The 13,387-nt window shown below is 42.1% G+C and overlaps 1 protein-coding gene across 1 annotated transcript in view; it reads left to right on the top strand.

Moving 5' to 3' along the window:
- BCL3 (BCL3 transcription coactivator) overlaps positions 1-13,387 on the top strand; it is a 94,561-nt gene that overhangs the window by 52,624 nt on the left and 28,550 nt on the right. The window contains exon 4 of the mRNA XM_077457235.1: positions 6,971-7,166. Coding sequence (XP_077313361.1) covers positions 6,971-7,166 — 196 coding nt within the window. The remainder of the gene's footprint in view (positions 1-6,970; positions 7,167-13,387) is intronic.

Here is a 13,387-nt window from a genome sequence, read left to right as displayed (position 1 = left end):
AACAGGAAAAGGAGTTCAGGACATCCAAAACAGGGAAAGGAGTTCAGGACATCCAAAACAGGAAAAGGAGTTCAGGACACCTGAAACAGGAAAAGGAGTTCAGGACACCTGAAACAGGAAAAGGAGTTCCAGACACCCGAAACAGGAAAATGAGTTCCAGACACCCGAAACAGGAAAATGAGTTCCAGACACCCGAAACAGCAAAATTAGTTCCAGACACCCGAAACAGGAAAAGGAGTTTAGCACATCTGAAACAGGAAAAGGAGTTTAGCAAACCCGAAACAGGAAAAGGAGTTTAGCAAACCCGAAACAGGAAAAGGAGTTCAGGACATCCGAAACAGAGAAAGGAGTTCAGGACACCTGAAACAGGGAAAGGAGTTCAGGAGATCAGAAACAGAAGGAGGACAATAAGAGAAGGAGATCAGAAACAGGAAATGGAAATCAGAAACAGGGGGAGGAATGCTGAACCAGGAGTAAGGAGTTTAGAATAACTAAAACAGGAGAAAGAGCTCTGGAGATCTGAAACCAGAGAAGGAGTTCAGGACATCCAAAACAAGGAAAGGAGTTCAGGACATCCAAAACAAGGAAAGGAGTTCAGGACATCCAAAACAGGGAAAGGAGTCCAGGACATCCAAAACAGGGAAAGGAGTCCAGGACATCCAAAACAGGGAAAGGAGTCCAGGACATCCAAAACAGGGAAAGGAGTCCAGGACATCCAAAACAGGGAAAGGAGTCCAGGACATCCAAAACAGGGAAAGGAGTCCAGGACATCCAAAACAGGAAAAGGAGTTCAGGACATCCAAAACAGGAAAATGAGTTCAGGACATCCAAAACAGGAAAAGGAGTTCAGGACATCTGAAACAGGAAAAGAAGTTCAGGAGATTCAAAACAGGAAAAGGAGCTGGGAGACCAGAAACAGGAGAAGGAGATTAGAAACAGGAGAAGGCGGTTAGGAGATCAAAAACAGGAGAAGGCGGTCAGAAGATCAAAAACAGGAGAAGGCGGTCAGAAGATCAAAAACAGGAGAAGGCGGTCAGAAGATCAGAAACAAGAGAATAAAATCAGGAGGTCAGAAACAGGACAGAAAGCTGAATATATCTGGAAACATGCTGCATTTGCCCATCTACACAGGCTCAGAGAGTCTAGTTGGCAGTTGATGATTGATTGATAATAAAAAAAAAATAAGGTTCAGTATCACTTTAAACCTAACATTTAATGATCTATTTAAAAAAAGAAAAATTGCCATGTGAATGTCTCAAGTATTTGCTCAGCTGTCATGAGTAATCGCTGTAATTTGTTTAATATGTTTATTTCCGAAGATCGCCAACTACATCATGGCCATAGGTGTGGTATTTTGATATGAATACCAACTACATCTTGGCCATAGGTGTGGTATTTTCCTGACATACCTCAATTAGGAAAATTCTGCACTAAATGGAGCTGACAAATATAGCAAATACACATATTAGACAGATTGTGGCGTCTATTTGTGATGACTTCTAAGGTAAGTATTTTGATGCATATGCGATGCATACTAGCACATTATGCTATTGTCTTGCGGGTTATTTTTATTTATTTTTTGTTTCTTTTCAGCAGTTTACTACCACTTTAAAAGGTTAGTGAAGTATCCAGTGTTACAACAGAAGTATAAATGCCCCTGTTACAGGAAGGCTTCATGCCTGGAAAGGGGCCTGGTATAAATTTTGTTGGAGACCACATACCTTTTTTTGCCTGGAGTGCACCTTAAACTGATATAAACTTTGAAGGGGGCCCTATGCCTTTTTATGTTGTGTCTTTTTTTTCTCCAGGCATATGGCTTGCTTTGGTTTAGGAGATTAGGGGGAAGATGCATGCTCAGTGCCCCCTCCCTTTCCTTGCCACCCAGGCTGTGCATGCCTGGATAAGGGTCTGGTATGGAAATTGAGGTGGATCTCACACTAAAAGACGAGTCTGGGACTCCCCCTTGAAATCCATTCCAGACTTTTACCTAGGCATGCATTCTGGCCAGGAAAGGACAGCAAATGTGCATCCAGCCCCCTTTCTCCTGTAAGGAGACATTTACACTGACCATCACTGGTATAATAGTGATCAATGTAAATGCTCATGTCACATTGGTGGTCATCATATAAAACTCTGACTACTGTAGCGGTATCCCCGTAGGGGCTGCTGAATGACTTTATATCCCACTGGCTACCCCGACTCTGCAGATCCTCTCTTACCTCTGACACCTCGGGTTCCATGGGGTTTAGTGATGTTATCAATGAAAACCACACACAGAGTTACTGAACCACTTAACCACTTGCCGACGGCCGCATGTACATATACGTTGGCAGAATGGCACTGCTGGGCAAATGGGTGTACAGGTACATCCCTTTGAATTTTCCGCTGTGTGATTGCATGCGCGCCACCCTCCCGCAGACTCTATATCCGGGGGGATACCCGCGATAGTCTCACGGAGCTAAAGAACGGGGAGATGCTAATGTAAACAAGCATCTCCCCGTTCTGCCTAGTGACACTGTCACTGTTCATAGCTCCCTGTAATCAGAAGCTATGATCAGTGAAGTATCATTGGTAGACACGCCCCCTAACAGTTAGAATCACTCTTCAGGACACACTTAACCCCTCCCTAGCCCCCTAGTGGTTAACCTCTTCACTGCCAGTGTCATTTTTACAGTAATCAGTGCAATTTTAAAGCACTGATCGCTGTAAAAATGACAATGGTCCCAAAAATGTGTCAAAATTGTTTGATGTTTCCGCCATAATGTCGCAGTCAAGATAAAAATCGCAGATCGTCACCATAACTAGTAAAAAAATAAAAAATAATAAAAATGCCATAAAAAACGAACCCCTATTTTGTAGACATTATAGCAAAAAAAAATTATGCGTTTTGTTTATAGCATAAAAAAATAAAAACCACAGAGGTGATCAAATACCACCAAAAGAAAGCTCTATTTGTGGGAACAAAAGGACGTCAATTTTGTTTTCGGAGCCATGTTGCAGGACCACGCAATTGTCAGTTAAAGCAACAGTGCACAAAAAGGGCTCTGGTCTTTGGCCAGCAAAATGGTCCGGGGCTTAAGTGGTTAAGTAATTTACTGTAATTACTGTGACCAATAAATAACAATGGATAACATTAAATATAAACTTGAGAATTGCAAATCAAATATTTACCATAATGAGATAAACGTCCAATATACTCCAACACTTATATTAAACGCCTTCCCACTGAAACCTCAAAGCACACACACCAAATCGGCAATATAAGGTTATGAACATCCAACAGTACAATATATGTATTCTGTACTCAAGGCCTCCCCCTATGTTGTAATGCAATGTCCCAAATGCAAAGCAAACTGTGATGCCTGGTAGAAGATGATAAAAAGTCCCATGTCTTCTTTGGATCTTCAGCTAGCTTATGTTATTTAGACTGCAGTATTTGTAAATCCAAACAAGGAAACATGTAAGGAGCAAATTGTAGAATAAACAATGTGCTAGTGATCATGTACTTGCACATATAAAGCACTTGTAATTAGCAGTAGGTGCAACTCAGCAATATCTTTATAGCACAGGGAAGGCAAACCCTGACGTTCCACTGTAGGCAGTCTATGAATAAATGAGATCACTCCTGTGGGACCACAAGTCCCACAGCAGTCTGTAACTAATTCACACAGCAACAGTGCGCTATATTGATCAGGGCAAGTGCCCACTCTCCACAACAGGCCCAGCTGTTTGCAAGGCTCCTTTCCTGATATCTCATTTCAATCCAAAACTGGAGCCGTCACAACGCGCCATCTGATGGTTGATGACTGTAATGCTGGAGACCTCTAGAAATCTTGGGTCCGCCTGTCTGTGCTCTGGAACATCTCAGAGGCCGATCTATTCCTCTCTGCGCCTCACAGGCTGCAGTCTCCCGGGCACTCACACAGACCTCGCTGCAGGCAGGTATTGAATGGCGTCTCAAGATGCCAAAATATGGCCACTCTGTCGCTGACGTCATTGACCAAATATGGTCATGATTATACATGGTTAACGTCACCACAGATGTCTGCCGGCTTGTTTACAATTTTGAAGTAGCAGCCAGATGGAAGCTGTCATTTAGTGGGGTTAGTAATATCACCACTATAAAAGTGATTTCTGCTGAATGTGTGGGGACAGACGGACAAACAGGCCAAATCTGTATTTCCTTTACAGCTTAAAACACCAGGTGCATTGATCTGTATACTGTCCCATAAAGCAGAATAACAATATAGCATGTTTGCATCTTTGTGCATCACAACGCATGGTACTGCATGTCACCACAGTCCGTCACAATGCAATGCATAGATCTAAATAAAGTTTCATTTTATAGTTAAAAGTAAAGAGTGTCATGTGTTGTAACCATGCATTGCATCACCCCTTTATTCCCCCTACACAAGATGTTTTAGTGCGGGGGCTGATGTGAACAAGCCCCAAGTTTATGCAGAAAATGTTAAACATTTTCCATTACTGGGTGTGTGTGTAAAAAACCAACATTCACTTTCTGAGTAAATGTTCTTTGAAATAAACAAGGATTTCACCACATACACCTCTTCACACTACGAAAACAGGGGAATCCAAATTCAATCACCCACACATGTACTCACTGAAAGTGATGTCGATTTTGTAACTGTTTCTTATGGGTGTCTAGCCAATCGGTAATAGGTAAAGTAAACAAGGGGTCCCTGTGCAGAAATTAGGTTTGAGGCACTGCACTAGCTAAAATGATCATTACTTGCCATGATGACCATTATTTTCCCCACCATTTTCCCCACTACTAATGCCCCAGATATAATGGTTGTCTGGGTAGGTTCCCCAGTACATTGGTGGCCAGTGAAGAATACTCCTTTTACACTGATCATCAGTGTAGGTGTCCCCTCCTTACAGGAGATGCTACACTTGCCATCAATGTCCCTGGTATAATGGTGGTCAATGTAAAAGCCTGTTACATTGGTGGACTTTGAATAATACTCCCATTACATTATAGGTTAGTGAAATATCCAGTGTTACAATGGAAGTTGGCATAAATGCCCCTGGTACAGTGGTGATCAGTGTAGAATCCCTCATTTGATTGATGGTCATTGTAAATACCTCTACTAGACTGGTGGTCATGGGAAGGGGAATTGTTGGTGTCAATGAGGTAATAATCTTATTATATTGGTGTTAGTGGCTTAAGAGCCCCCTAATATTGGTGTTAATGGCTAAAGAGCCCCCTAATATTGGTGTTAATGGCTAAAGAGCCCCCTAATATTGGTGTTAATGGCTAAAGAGCCCCCTAATATTGGTGTTAATGGCTAAAGAGCCCTTATTGTTGGTGTTTGTGGGCTTAGAAACGCATATTGTTGGTGTTTGTGGGCGAAGAACCGCCTATTGTTGGTTTTTTTGGTTGCGAAGAACCGCCTATTGTTGGTGTTTGTGGGCGAAGAACCGCCTATTGTTGGTGTTTGTGGGCGAAGAACCGCCTATTGTTGGTGTTTGTGGGCAAAGAACCGCCTATTGTTGGTGTTTGTGGGCGAAGAACCGCCTATTGTTGGTGTTTGTGGGCGAAGAACCGCCTATTGTTGGTGTTTGTGGGCGAAGAACCGCCTATTGTTGGTGTTTGTTGGCGAAGAACCGCCTATTGTTGGTGTTTGTGGGCGAAGAACCGCCTATTGTTGGTGTTTGTGGGCGAAGAACCGCCTATTGTTGGTGTTTGTGGGCGAAGAACCGCCTATTGTTGGTGTTTGTGGGCGAAGAACCGCCTATTGTTGGTGTTTGTGGGCGAAGAACCGCCTATTGTTGGTGTTTGTGGGCGAAGAACCGCCTACTGTTGGTGTTTGTGGGCGAAGAACCGCCTACTGTTGGTGTTTGTGGGCGAAGAACCGCCTACTGTTGGTGTTTGTGGGCGAAGAACCGCCTACTGTTGGTGTTTGTGGGCGAAGAACCGCCTACTGTTGGTGTTTGTGGGCGAAGAACCACCTACTGTTGGTGTTATTGGCTAAAGAGTCACTATTATCTGTGTTAGTGGGTGAAGGGTCCCAGTTCATTTGTACTCTGTGGTTACTTACCTCCAAAATGAACACCAGAGGGGATGCTGATGCTGTTGCTGGTTTTCTGGAGCGCATTACATATGTATGGGAGGGGCAATGATAGGGCCACTATGGTGGAGTCACAAGCCTTTCTGTAAATGGTATTCGTTTCTCATTGGCCAGGTTTCCTTTCTCTGTTTCATAGTCTCCTGAACAAATAAAGAGTGTGAATATCCTCAGTAGGGACACAATAATGACCTTACAGGATTATTAACCCCTACCTACTCTATCCAAAACAGAAAAAAAAGACATTAAAGTGCATCTCCGACCAAAACATATATATTTTTTTTTCAATTTACCATGGAACAATAGATCATTTGAAGGTGACAGCTGCTGCTGTTACCACCTGCTGAATTGAACCAAAAAAAGGATGTGGTTTTGAGTTAGAGTTCCTTTTAGCGTATGCATTTAGAATTTAGAATTATTATTATTATTATTATTATTAATAAAGTCTAAAATATATATTATGATATTATGTTTAAGGGGTCTATTTATAAAAATAAAAAAAATGGTGTACAAATGTCTCAGCCTATCCATCTTAAAAAATCACTTGTAACGTGTCTAATATGTATAATTCCTATGATTGTCATTTCCATCTAGTGGTCATAATGTTGTAGGTTCCTGAAATATTTCAATCAGGAAAATATAACATTATGATCACTAGATGGAGCTAATGATCATAAGAATAAAACATTATACAGATTACAGGGATTATCACACCTTTTTTTATTAATTTTTTAAATAAGCCCCCTGTGTGTGTGTGTTTTTCCCCTTCTATTCCCAAGTAGAAATTGCCCCATCCAAAAAGGATCAAATGGAATTTAAAAATGATTTTTCTGAGCACTTTGACATCACATTTTATTGGCATCCATTTTGTTCTGTCTCAGACGCCCCTCCATCTTGCGGTGATCACAAATCAGCCAGACATTGTTGGCCTGCTACTAGAACATGGATCCTCGCCCAGCATTCAAGACCGTAACGGACAGACTTGTGTTCATTTAGCGTGTGAATATGGAAGTATTGCCTGCCTAGAGGTTCTGATGAGAGCTGACACCAAAGACTTGGAGGCCACCAATTATGAGGGTATGAGAATAATTTCATATTAAAATGTAATTTATAATTGTCTTTTATTGAAAATATAGTTAGTGGGCTGATTTGGTCAGGCAATGCACAGACCATTGGTCCAATAATCCTTGTAAACCAATTTGTTTTCATATTTCCCTGACCAGAATTCAGCAAATAGACTAACATCGCTGATGAAATGTTGCATCAGACTGTCAACTTGGTCATATTGGACACTGTTTTTGGAAAGGCCATCCCTGAACCCTTTACATTTATTTTACCTATGCTCCCTTCCAGCTGTTTGCTCCTTGGCAGCCGGTGCTGAGCCTGGCTTTGGCAGGACCCAGAGGAACCATCAATCCCTGGTCAGGTCACAGTGCTTAGGCCTAGCTATTGGCTGGTGGGTCTGGCTTCATTACACGGGATCAGGTCAAATGCTCACTCTATGCTCAAACGTTCCAAGTAATTTTCTGACTATAGAGGAGCAGGGAGCTGTGCCGGTGCATGGTAAGGTGAAGGTGAACACAGTGGGGTCGGGAGCCCTTTCCAGAGACAATGTCACTGCCTTGCAATATTTTTGGTGTTTGTTGATCCAGCTAAGTTGTCTGTGGAAACTGAAACAAGTAATTTTTTTTTTTTTGGGGGGGGGGGGGGTCTATTTATAATAAAATAAAATAAAAAACTCTATGTGAATGCCTTGGCATGAATAATCACCATAATGTGATTATTATATAGTGGCTATAATGCTACATTTTCCTTTGTAAACCATTTCAAGAACATAATGCATTATGACCACTAGGTGGCCCTGCCAATCATAGGAACTAAACATATTAGACACATTATGGGGATTATTTTTGACATCTATGTCAAGGCTGAGATATTTACACAGCCAATTTTTTTTTTTTTTTTTTTTTTTTTAGAAATAGGCCCCTTAGAGTTTTTTTTTTTTTTTTTTTTCTATTCATAATTTTGTAATTGCCTGTGTCTATTGCAAATAAGCTAAATCAGCAAGCCACAAAACAGTACAAAGAGTGAAAAGCTGGAACGTTAAACCCCGCCTGGTCTATTAAAGAGGAAGTAAACCCTGATGAGTTTATTCCTCTTTCATTCCCTGCAAAGGCAAAGCATAATGGACTACTATGCATCGCATAGTAGTCCATTATGTGTCACTTACCTGACACAGCAGCCAGCAATGTCACCGCTGTCCCCTGTAGTCCGGCTCATCCATGTTGTCGGTGGGGTCTCGCAGCTCCGCCGCTGTCATTCGGCGAAGCCGCGATGAGGTCACTCCCGTGCATGCGCACAGGAGTCGACACGTGCGGCAGCTCCGTTCTTGGAAATGCCGCGTTCAGTGCGCCTGTGCGCCGCTGTCTACGGCGCATGCGCCGTAGACAGGGGTGCCTGTCTTCGGGCAAATATCTCCTAAACCGTATAGGTTTAGGAGATATTTCTTGGACCTACAGGTAAGCCTTAATCTAGGCTTACCTGTAGGTCAAAGTGTGTTGTAAGGGTTTACAACCACTTTAATACAACGTCTTTCCAGGATTGCACTGAGCTCTGTCACTTGCCGTGCCTGCCTGCTGCTGGTAGCATGTAATGGCCGTGGCAAATCACATGACAATTATACACAATGAAAGGCTTTGATTCATGCCGCTCATTGTGTACTATTGTGATGAGCTATGTGATCAACTGGTACAGACAGGGCCAATCACAATAGTAAATGTAGCGGCCATAACCAGTTGCAGGGCGGATTTGACTGAACGGGCTTACCGGTTACCTTCTCTTGGCCTGCTCCTCTGTTTCTAGAGGTTTCCAGGGTTGATACCCAATGACTTGTACACCGACACAGATAAAGTCCTTTCAAAAAGGTTTTATTTTGCACTTTGAACTTTCAATTAACACAGTCTCTTAGGGAACAGAGGACACGAGTGAAGAACTTAGGCACCTTGAACTGCAGGTCTAACAAAGTCTCTATTTTCCACCCAGAGAGTAGCCACTTGCAGCTGGGTACTTCAAGGCTGAACAGATCTCTAGCTAGAGATCATGGCAGTCAGCACGTTGACTCAAACTTGAACAAACTACTAAGGGCAACAGGAACCTTTTTTCTCCATACCTGGAACATTTCCTGTCTCCTTTATGGTATTGGAAAAGTGTGAATTCACCAATGTCCTACTCAACTCAGTAACCAGGCACTTCTCAGGATGCCACTTGCCGGCCCTCCTCCCCCGGTCACTTCCATGAGCTGCGGTGTCCCTCCTAGCCGAGAGCACACTCGGACACTCTGAATCCTCCCTCAGTTACTGCGCCTCGGACCAGCCGGTTCTGAGACTCGGGAACAGATGGCTCCCTACCCCAGACCAAGCAGGTCTATCAGGGACCACTGACAGGAACATGTTGCGGCGTGTCGAACACCCCGTTATCGGGACCCCTCACAGGGCTCCCCTGGTCCTGGAACCAGACCAGACAACACGGGTCTCTCGAACAACTCCGGAACCCTGAGCACGTGACCCACACCCGTTTAAGTACCCCCTCCTAGACTCCTCAGCGGGCCCTGGCACTCCTGCTGATTGGCTCAGAGAGGGTCGATACTCAAACATCCAACCAGACTTGGTTCTGGCCTGTCACATGCACCTCACCGTCCACATGACCAGGCAGAACTTCCAAACACAGCCTGGCAAGACGGGTGTCAAGGCCTACCTACAAAATTAACGCTCAAAACCTTTACTGTTCTGAGGCAAAAAACTAAATTTACAGGCGTGTGACATTTGATCCCAAAAGTCATCCACTACATAAACATGGAATGAATAGTTTTCATTCAGAAAAAAAGATTGCTTATAACAGTAAAAGTCAGCTATAAGCAGTCATAGTGTGTAAGCATTTTCTTTTTTTTAAAAAGCACCTCCCAAGAGTAGTACAGTGTTACTATGGTAACATTGTATTGCTCTGGTCACTCTATATAAAAGAAAAAATGTAAAAAAGAAAACTATATATATATATATATATATATATATATATATATATATATATATATATATATAAACACATACACACATTTTTTTTTACATACTGTCACCAGTCAGTGTACCACCTGATCACCGCCACACCAGTTATATGATGATGCTTGATGCTGTACTGCACTGGTGACAGTATGTGAATAATTTTTAAAAAAATGTGAAAAAATATTAAATATTAAAATAAAAAAAAACGTAAAAAAACTTGCATGCCCCTTACTAAATACCTCGGGCTGTTTACTTTGCAAGAAGGGGTCATTTAGGGGATATTTGCACTGTCCTGGCATTTTTGGGCCTCAAGAAATGAAATAGTCTATCAGTACATCAGGATTGATCAAGTTTCAGATATATACCATAGTTTGGGACTCTATAACATTCCTACAGACTAAATAATATACACTGATTTAAGTTATTTTCACCAAAGAAATGTAGCAGAATATATTTTGGGCTAAATTTATGAAGAAAGATTATTTATTTGCAATATTTTATAACAGAAACAAAGAAAAACGCGTTTTTTTAAATAAAAAGTAAAAACCCAGAGGTGATTACATAACACCAAAATAAAGCTCCATTTGTGTGTAAAAAATGTATAAAAATTTCATATGGGTACAGTGTTGTATGACCGCGCAATTGTCATTCAAATTGTGAAAGCACTGAAAGCTGAAAATTGGCCTGGGAAGGAAGGGGGTAAAATTTTCCGGTATTGAAATGGTAAAAAAAAAAAACACTCTGCAGCTGAATAGAGGCTATTTTTAAAGAAACATAGTGGCTGCCATTGCTGACCTCTTTCAGAGAATGGTCATTGCGTGTCTCAACTTTGATCCTTTCTGAGTCAGAAACTTGAAACAAACAAAAAGATTCCTGATCTGAATACTTGTCTAAAGTACTGACTCAGAATGTACTGAAGCAGCTTGTTTGCACCCTTCAAGGCTGCAGTAAAACAGTAAAATTGAATTCCCCTGTTGTCTGTTTTGATGGTTTACCTTTGTCATTCAGATAAACATGAAGATAGCTAAAGCGTGACAACTCCATAAGGCTAATTGCAGAAGGAATACTAGAAAAAGTGAGACCTTACTGATGTAAATAGTAATGTAGTGTTACCTATGGCTTTAGGGATTGTTCACACAAGCTTTGGCCTTTGAGGAATGACCTGAACGCAGAGCATTTGACAAGCGGTGACCTTGTATTATCTGCTCACTGCCTGCTTTAACCTCTTGATCACTGCATTGGCATGCTGCAACCGCGTGTGTAGTACATGGTTGCAGAGCAGCCACATTTACTTAAATGGGTTACATATGGAAAGTTCTACACCCAGGGCTGGCCCAATACATTGTGCTGACTGGGTTCAAGAATGAAATGCCCCCAACCCCCCCCCCCCCCCAACAAAAAAAATCATGGCCATCTAAGAAGTTGGGTCCAAGATTTGTGGGTCCAAGATTTGTGAGCCACAAAATAGTAAAGAGACATGCCCACTACAGCAAAGAGACATGCCCACTCCAGCAAGGAGACATGCCCCAGTCTAGCAAAGAGACATGCCCCAGTCTAGCAAAGAGACATGCCCCCTCCAACAAAGAAACATGCCCCCTCCAACAAAGAGACATGCCCCCTCCAACAAAGAGACATGCCCCCTCCAACAAAGAGACATGCCCCCTCCAACAAAGAGACATTCATAAGCTCTGCTTATCTGTCTCCTCCGGCTCCACATTTGGCACCTTTCAGGGGGGAGCGGGTACCTGCTTTTGATAGGTATCTGTCCCCACTTCCGTCAGACCTCGACATGGCGAGGTATGTAAGAAGTCCAGCCCCCCTCCTCCTTCCTCTGCTGCCAGGCCAGTAAGAGAGCGGAGCGCACTTCACGCATGCACAGCAGAGGACCAATTGTATAGCCGCAAGGCTATGGTGGCATGCGTGGGCAGAAAAACCACTTTAAAATGGTTGTAAACCCTTACCTATACCCAGTGAGGTAACTGGCCTTAGGATGATACATGGAGATTAAACAAATCTCCCCTCATAAGTTGTTGATGTAACGTCCAATTTATAAATATTTGATTGTAGAAATTAAATTCATCTCTCATATGGCAGGAAAATTGTGGATTCAAATTCTTCTAATATTAACACCACAGTGAGTTAATTCAATAAATGTGCCACCACCGTAAGAAAAACTTGCTTTCCAGATGGCAAGCAAAACCAGGCATATGGCTATAGCCCAGCCAAGGCCTTTGCTTGCACAGAAGATTGTAAAGATAAGCTCTGGATGGATGGTTGCATAGCTATATCCAAACACAGATGACACTGCTCAATCCAGGACCATTCAGCAACCCACTCAGCAGTAAACCCAGAAAGAGAGAACTACCACAGTGTAATATTGCCTAATTGGAAATTGATTTAAGTAAAAAACAACATTGCACTTACATTGTAGAAGTTTAAAAAGTGTGCAAAAATACAGAGCCAGAGGGCTACAAACAAACTCCCGTCCTCCTAACGAGACAGCATGGTGACGTCAGCACATTTGCTTTTCCAGATGTGTTTCGTCATAAGTGACAGGTATGTCACTGTATAATAGCTCTGATAGCTGATTGGAGGGAAGGGACACACCCTCCTTCACACAGGAACAGAACTGAGGCTGTCAATCACAAGCTGGTGTCAGAAAAACTTGCCAGAAGTGACTGATAACAGATGAACTAGACAGCAGAGAGGTATAACACTTAGTGCTTTGGAGACAGGCAAGTAAACATTATAGAAATTTTTGCTTTGCTCAGATGTTTTATTTTAAATTAGTTCCCCTGCTGTGCTGCTATAGTCTGCCCTTTTAGGTAGCTGGAGACCATTTTCCCCAGTTTTCATCTATTTTTTTTCTACATATGCTGGAAAAGGCCAATGTCTCTTTTTTTTTGGTTTTAAATAAATACATCTGTCTTGGTTTTAAATAAATGGAAAACCTCCATACACACAATCCTATATTCAGAGTTGATCCAGAGGAAGGAAACCTATGAAGCATGGACCAAATTGCTCCAGCGAAAAAAAGAAAAATTCCTTCCTGATACCACAGAAGGCAATTGGATATTCCATGGATCAATAATCTCTGGCCTTATTACAACAACAATTTGTAAAAAAAGTAGCACTAGCTTGTATTTATTCCTTTTAAAGAATATACTGAATATCCATAACATAAATAAATGTTTTAGGATAATGTTTAAAAGAACATAGTTGGCAAAAACATAAATGTCGAGT

Source organism: Lithobates pipiens, unplaced genomic scaffold (genome assembly GCF_037356315.1).
Source record: "Lithobates pipiens isolate NorthernLeopardFrog02 unplaced genomic scaffold, aLitPip1_a1.2 Scaffold_27, whole genome shotgun sequence".
Lineage (NCBI taxonomy): Eukaryota > Metazoa > Chordata > Amphibia > Anura > Ranidae > Lithobates > Lithobates pipiens.
Note: the sequence above shows the minus strand (reverse complement) of the source record. Positions and strands in the feature narration are given on the sequence as shown.